This window comes from Myripristis murdjan, chromosome 4 (genome assembly GCF_902150065.1).
Source record: "Myripristis murdjan chromosome 4, fMyrMur1.1, whole genome shotgun sequence".
Lineage (NCBI taxonomy): Eukaryota > Metazoa > Chordata > Actinopteri > Holocentriformes > Holocentridae > Myripristis > Myripristis murdjan.
In genome coordinates this window covers 23,940,525-23,954,820 of record NC_043983.1, presented here as the reverse complement: position 1 = coordinate 23,954,820, position 14,296 = coordinate 23,940,525, and the positions used below count along the sequence as shown (strand labels likewise).

Below are 14,296 nucleotides of genomic sequence, written 5' to 3'. Positions count from 1 at the left end.
AGATAACGCATTGAAAGCTGCACCAGTGGTTTGAAATGGTATACAATTCCTGTCCCCTTAGTGGGTTAGTAGGTTATTTTGTTTGGAGGTTTTGTCAGGAGGACTAAGTCGGACACATAAATACATCAAAGTTATATAGTCATGACATAAAAAACATAATACTATCCTAAAACCATGTTTCACTCCGCTAACTCACTCAGCATCCATTTTTCAGATGTTCTTTTAAAAGCTGTTAAGTTGTTATTTAGTTGTTATTTAAGTCTTATTTAATTTGGGATGTTATTCCACTCCATCCCTCTGTCTGCATCTTCTCCCTACTTTACTTTTCTCTTCCATCACTCATCATTACTACACCATGACCATAAGTCAGAGTCCAATCCAAGACATGGTGAGTTATTTGTGAATCATTATATTGCCTATGTTAAAGTTAGACTGAGGCTAGAATTGCTCACCCAAAATATAGAGCAATTTGTAGCATTATTGCACTCATACGGGTCATAACTTAGCAGGTGACCTCTTTCCACCTATATCGATTGAGGTCGAAGCCGATAATTACCCCGGACTGAAATACTGGGTCACCCTGTTTACCCTGACAGATGTTAGTGGGATTTTAGGTCAGTGTAAAAGTAGTATGAGACTGTATATTGGAGTTTTTTAGCAGCAGGCAAAAAACTTGTTAAGTTTTGGTAAGTGACATGTAAGTTGTATGATGTGAAGGTGTGAGATGAGTTTTGGCTTTGTAGCTGTTAGAAACAGAATTATAAGTATTTGTGAATAAAATATACAGCTCCCGACATTCGAGGCAGCATTATGAATTAGTCTTTCCTTCATGAGCACTGTTAACACAATATAAATGACAAAAATCTGCCTCCAGTTGATTGGTAATCTAAATTCATGAATTGACTTTTGACCTTTATTTTATTTTGAAACTAAATGTACAAAACTCTATCTTAATGAAGGGATGTTGTTTGGTAGATTTATCAGGTGTGTTGCTCACCCGTGCACCATGTCCCTTTAAGACTAAATGAGTTTTGCCACTGAGGTCATAATAGGGTTGACACCCTTGGGTTAACAGTGGCAGATAATCTTCACAAGCTGTTAAAAGGGATAATGCCGAGGCTATGCAGCTCAACCAACCCCCCGTGGAAATATACGAGAGAGAGAGAGAGAAGAAAGGAGGAGAGGATTAAAGTAAAGGTTAAATCCCTGGTGAACACACAGTAACGAGTCTGTGGGGATGGATGGATGGAGGGATAGAGGTGAAGATGGGAGGAGGAGGAGGGAAGAAAACAGTTTCCTCTCCCACACTGTCCTCTCTCTGAGTCTGAAATGCACAGTGCGGTACATTTCCCATCTATTTTGCATGAGTGCTGCAAAATTTTCCAAACATTTTCAACCATGATTCTGCAAATTAAGTCAACACGGATGTAAATGAGCCACCCACTAATTTGCGGTTCCCATACAAACGATGATACAGGACATACACCACATTTTAGGTAGACATTTCTATTCTAAGTGTAACTCCAATCTGCAATATGATACTTTTCCAATAAATGATCATCTTTTGGATTGGACTGTGATTTACATTTATAGTTTTGCTGTAATGAAACACCACCAGGTTGGAAGGTTAAACCAGGAAGGCCTGGAGGTGCAAATATAAACAGTGTAATGCACCTTTTTTCGGATTTTTTGTTTTTAATGTGAAACCTGCCTGCTTGCTGCAACAGTGTTACCAGTAAATGAGAGCTCTCTTGCTCAGAATGCAAAAATGTCTTTCAGCTGCATTGCATTTTTGTCTATTAATAACTGTTGGTTGGAGAATCGATATCTCTCCCTTCCTTATTCAATGGATTTCTACCTCTTTCACTGCTGAAAGTGGGTGGGTGATTTTGGGGGACAGATAAAAAAAAAACAAAAAAAAACGGCCATGATCACTGCAGGCCTCTCATAAAAATCCCACTGATTTTCTCTACCTGCATGTTTTTCACAGGGCGCTAACGTCTACAGCAGCATATGTTGGGCAGGAGGCGGGGAAATGCCCTGGAGGGGTCATCGGTCCATCGCATGGCTAACACAAATAGAGACACAGGCCCTCACATTCATACCTATAGGCAATTCAGAGTCTCCAGTCTCACCCAAGACTAACATTACTTTGGACTGAAAGAGGAAACCAGAGAGCCTGAGAAACCCCACACAAACACGTGGAGAACATGCAAACTCCACACGGACAGGACCGGGAACTGAATGCCGCTGCCAGGTGACAGCGTTAACCACTGAGTCATCATGCCACCCATATGGAGACAACACTTGTTTTATTCTTGTTGTTGTTTTTACTGTATTGTTTGTTTTGTTATTTTTGTTTTTTGCTAGTTTGCACATGTGGTGCTTGGGATAAATTAGAAGGGTCTCATTAAGCTCATAATCACAGAATGACTATAAAACCCAGTAATGAGAGAACAGAGCCAAAAGCTTTTTTTTTTTTTTTTTTAACAAAAAAATGTGTCCTTGTCCTTACCCTTTTTTATTTTAATACTAAAAGGAAATTGTCTATATTTGCAACAGGGAGGCCAGAGTCAGGCTCAGCTACAAACCAGCAACCCTAGAGTCACTAGGGATTCAGCGTCTTGCTCAAGGACACTTCAGCAGGGTGGATGCTGCTGCTGACATGTGTAACTGAAGTAAACCTGATGGGTCCAGAAAGGTCTGGATCGGTTCTGGCTTGAATCTCAGTGTTTCTCATCAGGCTACATCAGGCTTGGGTTATATGGCATTTGTTTATCAAGCCCTTTAACCTATGTAACTTTTTGAGAATAACTTGTAATCTTAATTTTTATTTTAACAAGTTGTAACGTCAGCCACAGTGCATCAAAATGAGGAGGATTTAGTTTTTACAAATAAGTAGTACCTTTATTGATCCTACGGGAAATCTGATTTGACGCAGCAGCACAAGGTAATGTGTTTTACATCAAAGACAGACATTTCCATAAATACTTTAAATAAATACTTGCATCAACAAGTAAAGAAAAATAGAATTAAACAAGATACAATAGGAATTAAAAACCCAATAAAAACAGATGTGTGTGTATATACATGTGCAGTATCAGTGTGTATGTACTGTATATATGAGCTGTATAAACTACCAGACTTGGTCTAGCCTCATGAAAACATGGGCTCACCTTTGTCTTATTACGTGGTGCAGCAGATCGGGTGTCTGATGTTGTTTTTAAAATATACATATGGTACATCACACACACACACACTGTCTGTTTGTATATACATGTGCAATATCTGTGGTGGTGACAGTTTAATTGTGAGTGGTGTATGTTGTCAGTCTCAGTCAGTGGAGGTAGGAGGTTCTGGGTGTGGTGCTGTTGTGGAGTCTGATGGCTGCTGGCATGAAAGAGCCCTGCAGGCGCTTTGAGGCACGTGGCTGGATGAGTCGACCGCTGAACGCTCCTCAGACGCCCCAGCTCGGCACAGAGAGGATCAGAGGGGTCGTCCATGAAAGCTTTCAACTTCCCCCTCATCTTCCTCTCTGCCACGGCCTCCACACCGTCCAGCTCCACCCCCACCACAGAGCTGCTCTTCCCCACCAGCTTGCCCAGTTTGTTGGCACCACAGCTCCTGATGCCAGCTCCCCGGCACACCACAGCAAAGACGATAACAGAGCGATAGAGCAGCAGCAGCAGCCTCATGCAGACATTAAAGGAAGAACAGCCTGCCGGGTACGCTCCTGTTTAGGCCCTCAGTGTTGTCTAACCATCGTCTTATAAAGAAATAACAGGGCGAAAAAAGGCGAAACAGAAAGTGATTTTGTAGTTGACAATTATTTAGGGCAGTGGTTCTCAATTTGGGGGACAGGACCTCCTGTGGGATCATGAGACAATTTTTTGGGGTCGAAGGATGATTAAGACATAGGCGAAAGGAAAAACACTTTTTTAATATGCAAAATTACCATGATTATTTTTTTTTGTTACTATTTTGTCTGTTTTCTTGTGAAATACTGAGTAGTTTTAACATGCGACATTTCCTCTGATAATTAAGAATACAAGACGTAACAGGGGGCACAAGTACGTATTGGTTTGCTTTAAGGGGTCACAAACCAAAAAGATTGGGAACCACTAATTTAGATATGCGGTTAGATGCTCCCCGCCTATTCAGTTGGAGAACAGTGAATCTTAAAAAATGTGAGGATTCTGTTTTTTTTCATTTATTTATACATATTTTTTGTACTGGATAAGAAAATGCACGTACTGTTTGGGGTTGGACAACTTCAGGTCTCACATATTCAGACAAATATCAGGTCAGTTCCCCGTTTTCAGCCTCACTCAAAGCTACAGAATAAACCTGCATCCTTGAGTGGGAGGATGGTGTTATACCCCGTGCACCACCCTGCTGCCCCCTTCTTTTGGTCAAAAGCAACAGATATACGGTAAATAAGCGGGGAAGTAACACACACACATTCTCTTTCTCTCTAACTTCTCCAAATTGCTGTCAATTGTTGTAAACGTAGGAGAACAGGGCATGACGACGATGTTGATGATAGTGATGATGATAACGATGATGATGGTTGGGACGATATGTGGGTAAATAGAGTTGAATCATATAGTTGGTGTAGTCAGGCAGCTGAGGACAGCATGTAGGAGGCTGGTTAAACATCTCCAGGTTTTCACAACATCTCGGCAGAGATATAAAGCAGCTTTCTTCGCTCCCACACCTCCTTTCTCACTCTATTCTTAGCCTCATGTCTTCATCCTCCTCTCTTGATCTCTTTCACGCTGTCTCTTTTTCTGTCTCTTTCACTGTAACAGGCTCCGTCTCTGTTGCTCTTATTCTTTGCCCATATGTTTTCTCCCTCTATCTCTCACACACACACACACTGTCTCTCCCTCTCAATGTACAACCCCTGGACCCCCACTCTCCCCCGGCCCATCCCTCGTCAATTTCATGGGACATATTTGCTGTCAGAGTCAATCAAGACAGTTTAGATGGGCCTGTGTGCCGCATGGCTGTTTAATGGTGGTCAAAGTAGGGTTTCATAGGGGTCTCAGTGCTGAATCCTGTGTAAGAGTGTGTGTGTGTGTGTATGTGTGTCTGTCTGTAGGGTAGTGAATGGGGATGGGGAAGCGTAGGGGCAAAACAGCTACACATGTTGGGAAAGCTGAGGGAAGAAAGGGAGGCGGGGCCGGTTGGACGCAGAGAGAAGAGGGAGACGGAGAAACAGGAGGGAGGAAGGGAGTCACAGAGGAGGAAAGGGAGAAAGAGAACAGAAGGTGAAAGATGAAGATAAATATTCGTAACAGAGGGGAGACTGGCAAGGAGCGGTAGATACTAGTTGTGAAACAGGATGCAGTAAATTGTGGTGGCTGTTTTTCCTCTGGCAGGAGTTTAACCGTCGATGCTCTTTCATTTATGCAGGTGTCCTACATTTTAAAGTAGAGACAACAAACTTCACATATTAAATACATTTTAATCCATATTGGAGCAACGGTTTAATATGTATTTTTTTAGTAAATATCCAAAAAATTATTTAAATAAAAAAGAACCAGCAGAGACTCTGTGTCTGCAGCTCATTATCCCATTTTCAGGTGCTTTCAGTCATACACTGCAAAAAAATCTCCATCTTTACTTATTCAATATTCAATCTTATCATATTCAATCTTAACACACTATGTTTTTTAAATGCGAAAAATCTGCTAGTTTGATGAGATACTATAATCCCAATTGTTTCCAATGCAGATCATTTCAGGAATTTTTCTGTGTGCAAGTACAAATATGTGGAAACAAGCATGAAGCAGATCGGCCCACTTGAGTCAAGAAGATGACACTTGATTCAAGAATTTTCTGGAAACTGATTAGCATTGGAAAGAAGTGAAATGATCTCATCCCACTGGCATATTTTTTCACTTGTGCAAAGAAAAGCATGATTATGAAATTGAAAGACTTAGTCAGAGGTTGTTTTTTTTTTTTTGTTTTTTTTGCAGTGTAGGACCTTGGTGCACTTTGTGTGTCCCTGATAGAACAAAGCTATGGAGCTCTTCTGCTATAAATTACCGTGCTGTCATATGGATGTTGCGAGCCAACATATGATTACATAAAATTCCATCCAAAACTGCTGTAAAGAGATGCAATATGAATAAAAATGTTTAGCCATCCAAATACTTTTGCACCTTAGTGTAAGCATTTTATTCCTCAAGCTATCCATCTCCTTAATGCTCACCAGATACAATACATGACACGTCATGAGAACCCACCATTGAAACCTGGCTTATGATGCATGACTTATAAATGTACAAAAATCCCATTACATTTTTAATGAAAGATTTCCACATGGCTGGATTTCAGATCTATTCTACAAGCAGGGGCTCGTAAACTTTTTCAAAAATTTTATCCTGTGACCCAAATGTGAAATTCAGCCTGCGCGCGTGAGACTCAGGAGAGCCATCAGGAACAGATCTGACCCGCTGCTTAAGAAACGCTCTACGGGATTTCCACATGGATCTGATGGCCGCACAATCTACAGTAATCACCGTTCAGGAATAACAAACTGACGTTTTCTGGATGCAACAGCAGGAAAGAGGCAGGGACACACACATACACGCCACACACACACACACTCAAACACACACAAACACATTTCCCGTGCAGAGGACACACATGCGCCCAGCTGCACACTCTTGAGTGGTTGAAAGGGAATGAGAGATGTAAATCACACTTCAGCCACATGTGGCGATTAAAAAAATGTGTGTGCATGTGTGTGTGTGACAGAGAAGAGAAACCTGTCTGCAAGATCTGTGTGCATGTGTGTGTGTGTGTGTGTGTGTGTGTGTGTGTGTGTGCTTGCGTTGTGGTCAGTATTTGCAGTGAGGCGAAGTAGAAACTCTCTGAGTCTATTTAACACGAGGCATTAACTCTGCTAATCATACCCAGATGACCAGAAGCAAACACAGCTATGGTGTGTATGTTGATGTGTGTGCCTGTGTGTGTGTGTATGTGTGTGTATGCACCCGTGTGTTTGCAAATGGATTATGACTAACTTCCACTCTGCTCAATATAAAGCCCTTCCCAAAAAGCCCATGTTGACGTCTGAATTTTCCCGACAGAAGCCTCTCGTTAGTGTGTGTGTGTGCGTGTGTGTGTGCCCGTGTGGATATGCGTGTGCGTGCACTTATTTGTGTCAACGTTATTGTTTGTGGTCCCCCACATCCTGTAAACAACATGCATCACAACAAAGTGGTCGCTTAATAGCACTGAAGTCTGCCTCATCCGACTGTTAACGTCGGCGTCTGTCTCTCTCCTCCAAACGCTTCGGAGCTGCTCATCTGTCTTGCGCGGCATCACGACAACAACAACAAACGATGAAATGATGAAACACGATCACACAAGAGAAGATTGTAAATATAAATTATCAGCAAATTAAGTTCAATTATGACGCAACCAAGGAAAACAGCCACCAGAGGGGAAACGAATGGAACAGTTGCTCGACTATCAGAGATGATGTTGCTGTTACGGGTTTGATGTGGTAAATGTGTCTTTCTGTATCTCTCGGCCTCTTTTTCTCTCTGTCTTTCCATAGTTTGAGGAACAAAGCCGCGCCGTTCAAAGCCGCTCACCCTCCCGGCTGTGATTTACTACTGTGGAATTTTTTTTTTTTTTTTTTGGTCTGGTTTCAGGTGAAATTCACTCCTACGCTGCTAAAACTTTATCACCATCTCTCCTCGTGTCTCCTGATCGAATGACGGGGAAGTCACAAAGCCGTAGAGTGAGACAGAGAGAGAAGTATTATCTCTGAGGGGAATCAAACAAGTCTTTGTCTCCTGCCGTCACCCCTGGTCACCCAGCCTGCTGCCTGTCTCTCTGCCTGCCTGCCTGTCTGTCTGTCTGTCTGTCTGCCTGCCACCACATCACTGAGCTAATGCTGAGTTCACTTCAACGCAGACCTTCTGAGTTTCTGCCTTGTGAATTTCCGACCTGCGACAGCTTCGCGTTCCTGGTGTTCACTCGGGATAATTGAGCACTCGCAGGAAGAAGAAGCTCTGAATTTTCATCCGTGGGGAATGCCAAAACAAGGGCACCCATTTTCGTGACCTGACACAGTGAACACGATGTTGTCACAGGTTGGAAATTTTACAAGGCGGAAATTCCGTGGTATGAACTGAAGTGAACATAGCATTAACTGAAATAGTGTTTGAAATGGGTGAATCTATAAAAGGCAATGTGTGAGAAAAAAAAAAAAAAAGCTAAATAAAACTTGTTGGAAAGCACTACTCGCAACCATTTTTTGGGTGGACAATTTCAAGATGTTTTTGGCTGTGCTGTGAGACTCCCGTCTTCAAAAAGGACATTGATAATGGTCTTTAAGGCCAGAAATTAATGCTCTGTTGGACTGTGTTGAAGGCTAATGAGAAGCTGCCGCACAGTGGTCTTGCCACTGAATTTAGCAGTGAGGTGAGCTATGCAGAGTAATAAATGATGGGAATCAACAAAAATAACAATAACAAGAATGTCTACTTTAAAATATTGTTTTTCTTTAAAACAAGGGAAATAATCTGCCACTGGGATGTTATAATCCCTCTTGTTTCCAAAGCAGTTTCACTTGACTCAGTCATTTTTCTGGGAACAAGTATAAAGATATTGAAATAATGCAGAATAAGGCAGATCGGCTCACTTGTGTCAAGAAAAACAAGACACTTGATTCAAGAAAATTCCGGAAACAAGTTGATTAGCGTTGGAAGCGAGTGGAGTTATCTCATCCCACTGGCAGATTTCACTTGTCTGAGGAAAAACAAACATTTAAGGCTGAATAAAAGAGAGGAAGGCTGAGATTTTTTTTTTGCAGCATGTCTGCCTGCATCTCCGCCGGAGATTCCTGTCTATCGACCTGCCTGCCTGTCTGTCTTCCTGGCTGACCTGTCTGGCTGTCTCCCTGTCTGTTCGCATGCTTGACCGTGTCCATCTACCTGCCTTTATCTGCCCGTCTGCCTCTGTGCAACCTGACCTGCTCTTTGCCTCTGGTCTTTGTCAGAGCGTGACTGGTTGGCTGACCAACCTCTGGGCTGATTAGAGTTACCTACCGCAGAGCAGCCGGGACACACACACACACACACGCACATGCACACACACACACACACTCTCTCCCAGAGGCAGTTCATTGAGCTTTACACTGTCCCTCCTCAGTCTGGCTCGAACCACTAACCCTCCAAACGCTGAGGCCATGCTGTCTAATCCAATCGAGCGTTTGAGAAAGATCTCTGAAGCGGTGTTCCCAATTTTATTTTTAGGAGTTTACATCAAGTAGCTCTCCGGGCCTCTGTGTAACACACATGCCTCCACACGCAACATACTAACATATACGCTCATGCACACACACAAAAAGACTATAATTAAGATATGACACCATAGAAGGGAAAGTAGTGGAAAACCCAGGGAGGCAGCATAAAGAGAGGTGTAAATAGAAGACTGGTGACTCACATACTAGTGGCTACACACTGGTCTCACACACACATACATACACATAGAAAGAGGGAGAGAGAGAGAAAGGAGGAGCCAAAAGCACAGGGTTCACCCACATGAAGCCAGAAACACATCATACCCACAGCCACAAGAGGAAGCAATGTGAGTGTCTCTGTCTGTGAGAGAAAGTGTGATGAGCAAAGCTCTATTTGCACTTGCTGATGTAATAGAGACTGCAGCGCTCATCAAAAGGCCTGCACTGTACTTTCTCAGACGTCATGTTCTCCAAAACGAATGAATGCTCTAAGGCACGGACTCTCCCACACTCATCAATCACTCCATGCTCTCCTACACTGTCCCATAATAGGTTCAGGGACCAGTGTTGCTCCCTGGGACGTGGCTGAGAGTAAACTTGCTCATTTGCGCTCAACTTTTGGAGGCACTTCTAATTTATGGACACAATGACCCATCCAAATGGCCTCAGAAGCGATATTTTACTTTGGTATATAAACCTTGGGAGTTTTCAGCGGTATCTATATTCTAAAACAGAGTCATGGACGAATCAGTAACGATGTCAACAGCTAACTTCTCTCTTTCTTGCAGGCGTCTGGATGTGTTGCAATAAAAAAAAAAAAAAAACTGTCCATCTTAATAAGCCATTTAATGTGGTATTGAGTCTCAACATCTGATTTTTCTTAAAATATGTGAAAAACACCATGAGATATTTTTTGTGTCCTGTGTGAGACCATCTTTTAAAGATTATTCATTTGAATCAAGTGTGATTTTCATCATATTTCTGAAACGCCTTATTTAAAGATGTTTTTACTTGTTTGTAGAAAATTTCTGAAGTGAAATGACCCTGAAAACAAGAGTTATGAGTGAAAAATGTTTTTTTTTAATTATTCTAAGAGAAATAAGGCTTTAACACTGAATATGAGTGTAAATTTTTATATTTTTGCAGTGTACCAATATCCCATATGCCAAACAAAGCAGGCAGACCAAAATCTTTTCCTTCCTGGGGTCTGGGAGGTTTTTTTTTAGGGGAAGTAATTTTGTCTGTTTGCAGTTACCGGTGAAGGAAGTCAGAAAATCCTGGAAGTGTAAACACACCTTGAGGGGGGGCTCGTGTCAGAGTTTGACAGCAAATAAACTCACACTAGGTGGGTTTAATAAAAAACGGGAATATCATATCATACCAAAGTGAAGTATTGCACACATCACACTCATTTTGAAAATGAAATCCAGGTAGAAAATAAAATAATAATAAAAGAAAGCTGCCTGCTCTGTTAGCTCTTAGTCAGAAGCTGTTGGTCTCATTTCCCCTGCTGCCGTTTGATGGTCAACATATGACTACTGCACTCAACTTCATAAAGTTTAAACCAAATGTTCCCTTACTCACACCTCCGTTCCAGAAACCCCACCACACACACACACATGCACGCACGCACGCACAGACACACACATGCACACACACATGCACGCACACACACATTCACACATCCTGCTCCTAGAGAGTCATCCAGGGGCCACCCTCATTACCAAACACACAGGTGGCTGGGAATCTATTCTGGATGGCCAAGGACCAGGACACACACACACACACACACACACACGCGCGCTTCTTTTGCACACATTCACATATGCAAACCCCCCCTCCTCCTCCTCCTCCACACACACACGCATACACAAACTTTCTTCTACACACCTCAGAGCCATTGGGGCTGAACTCTGTGGTTAATGACTTTCCCACCCACTACATGGCGTGCACATGTTGAAGCCGTTAACGATAAGTGGCTTTTCGAACTTGGTAACGTCCTAATGTCCCCGTTAATCTCACATTCCACACTACAAAGGCCGCGGCACATGGGCCAGCGCTTTCGATGTAGATGAGTAATTTTGCCAACTATTACAACCATAAGCACATTTTTCAGGTAACCTTTGCCCCTCAGAAGACTGACACAGGGCAACTTCTCACAAACACAGAAAAGCCTCCACAGTATTGTCAGGGATAATATCCATGTTTGAAAACAACAGGCTGTTTGCAGGAAGATCAATTCTCCACTGATGAATTATTTAAGCACTAAGCTATGACAGGCTGTGATTTGTAGTGCCTTCGGGCATTACAACGCCTCTTAGCCCTAGTAAAATCCCTGTACAAATGGCCACTGCTTTCATTAGACCCTTTTTGTATTAAAAATGAAAGAAGCCCAATGTCTGATAAATATTTAATTCTTAATTGATCATAATTAAATAATCAAAAATAGCTGAGTTTTATTCTTCCATCAAGTAATGTAGCTCCTGAGCAGCAGCTAAAAAAAAAGTGCTTGCTATAGTGACAAGTATGAAGGGTGATTTTTGGATAGCACCATACCTAAATAAACTTTAATAGGTGAATTTATCTAGAATTTTAAAATGTCTCACAGCTGAACAGAACTGAGGGCAAAAATGATCTGTTTTCTAAGCATTTTTCAAGATCGTATCATTATTATACCAGCACTCATATACAAAGCAATGCCTGTTTGAATCTATAAATCACATAACCAATTGGATACTGAACACTGACAGCACGTTCACATGACATTATGACAAGCCTATGGGGGAGCATTATCTAAGCATTTATTTATAGCCTTAATATTATAAGAAAGTGATTTAACTTCAAACCATCGATTCCACTCATTCATCTCTCTCTATTCAGCTTGCCCCCTCCCATCCTCACTGAAGTTCCTGTAATATTGCCCACCACTATTAGGCCTTCCTCCCTCTATAGTCCTCTAAAATATTTTACAATGACACAATGCAAATATTACAGCAGAAATATGAGTCAGAGATTATAAAATACCACATGAGGACACTAACTCACCACTGCGTACCACAGACAAAATCCCTGCAGGAACATCAGTGTGATATAGAGATTTTTTGTTGAAGTCAAAAAGGCTATTCGGGCCAAAATTGGTCTATATGCTTACCATCAGAATTACATAAAAGAAAAAGTTTGCCTTTTATCTCTCTGTCTACTGGGTCTCCCACTTGGATATTTTGTGCATTAATGAGATGCAGGATATAACAACTACAACTACAGGTAATCACAGATATAGAGGTATAGATTGCAGGGAACCCCACAACAGATATAGCATGGTACAGAGAGGCTTTAGTGGAGGGTACACATACCTAAACTCTATTATTAGTTATTTCCCCCTTATCACCATCTTTTAACATGAAATTTATCTTAATCTTAAATGAGGTAAATTCACAGCACATATTGTACTCAGTGTAGTATCACAGTGATGTAGGTTATATCAAAGCAGGGGCACAAAAAGCATCAAATCATGTCATCTCTCAAAAGCTCTCTGGAAAAACAAGATGTTGTTTGCCCTGTATGGTGGCCACAGGCTGGGGGTAATCAGCTGGTAAACTTAAAACATGAGAAATAATAAACATGCATGTGTAAATTATGCCCTTTGACAAGAAAAGAGAGAGTAGAGGTGTACCTGTAGGTGTCTGAAAGCAGCGGTCAGTTGGGTCATGTGCAGAGTGAGGCACCTGGACGTGCATCTGGCGCTGTTGAATTTCTCCTGAACATCCTCGTGCTCCGGTGAAGTCCTGCGAGCGCAGCTCACCGCCAGCACCGAGCACAGGAGCAGCACGCCGGCCCGACCAGCTGACATGACACCGGGAGGGAGCGGAGGGACGATAACAACAACCGGAGCGGCTCTGTGGCGCGAGTGAAAAATGAAAGCCTGACGTTTGTCTCGCTCTTATCTGTTTTGTCAACCTCCTGCTCTCGCGACCCGAAGTTTATAATGGAGACAGGAGCGCGGCTGCTGCTGCTGCTGCTGCTGCGCGCGCGAGCGGGGGATGGAGCGGCTCTACCCAGCTCGCGGACACTCCCACCGCCGGTGCACGTGCGACTAGTGCGCCTCATCCTTCTTATCCGCCTCGTTCGTCATTTTTTAAAATCAGTGTCATCATCTTTATTATCACTTTAACCATTTTGACCATTCATCTTCATCCTCACCACCACCACCACCACCATCATCATCATCATCATCATCATCATCATCATCATTATCATTATCATATTTATCATCAGGCCCACCATCAGTGCACATGTAAGTACTCATCATCATCATCAAAGTCCAGATCAAAGCCATCATTGTCTGCCCTTCATTAGCTATGAAAGTGTGGGACACATTCCAGTTGGATCAGTTTGTGCCATTTAGTTTCGCTGAATGGGATCAATATGGACCCTCAAGAGAAACGGTGAAGAATCAAGGCATTGATGGTTTAAACGGCAAGTTGTTATTTTAGGCCTATTAGACAGACTTCACCTCCGTTATTCTGAAGAAACCTTTCCCTTCCTTATTCCGGGAAGTCTCTCCAGCAGTAATTATTGGAGCAGACTAATAAAGGAAATTTTATTAATGGGAGAGAGAGTCAAAGAATGTGTTGATGTAGGTGTCTGTCAAACGGCCAGTCAGTCAGTTAGTCACCGCTTTTCGACAACAGCAGCAGAGCCAAGCGGGGCCTGCCGTGGAACCAGGGCCAACTCGAGATGTTTAGGACACAGAGTTGAAAGCCGTATTTGTTTATATGAAACAGTAACCCAGCAGACGAATCATCTCGGTTGGCAATGAGATGTGAAAAGAATCACCTACGTTTTGATTTAGGGAAAATGGAGTCATATAAATATTTAGTGAGCTCTGGCAAGACCTCACTTGGCCCTGTAGTGGAAACCAGACTTTTATTCTGGTCTAGTATAGAAAGACTCGTGTGGGTTAGTACAGGCCTGCACTAAAACAGAGCACAGAATACAAGGTGACCTGGCTAAAACTGTATAACTAGC

General features: G+C 42.3%; 1 protein-coding gene across 1 annotated transcript in view; it reads right to left on the bottom strand.

Moving 5' to 3' along the window:
- Positions 1-13,178, bottom strand: part of anos1b (anosmin 1b) — a 48,287-nt gene extending 35,109 nt beyond the window's left edge. The window contains exon 1 of the mRNA XM_030049080.1: positions 12,942-13,178. Within this exon, the coding sequence (XP_029904940.1) occupies positions 12,942-13,118 (177 nt within the window). The 5' untranslated portion in view covers positions 13,119-13,178. The remainder of the gene's footprint in view (positions 1-12,941) is intronic.
- Between the last annotated feature and the right edge of the window lie 1,118 nt (positions 13,179-14,296).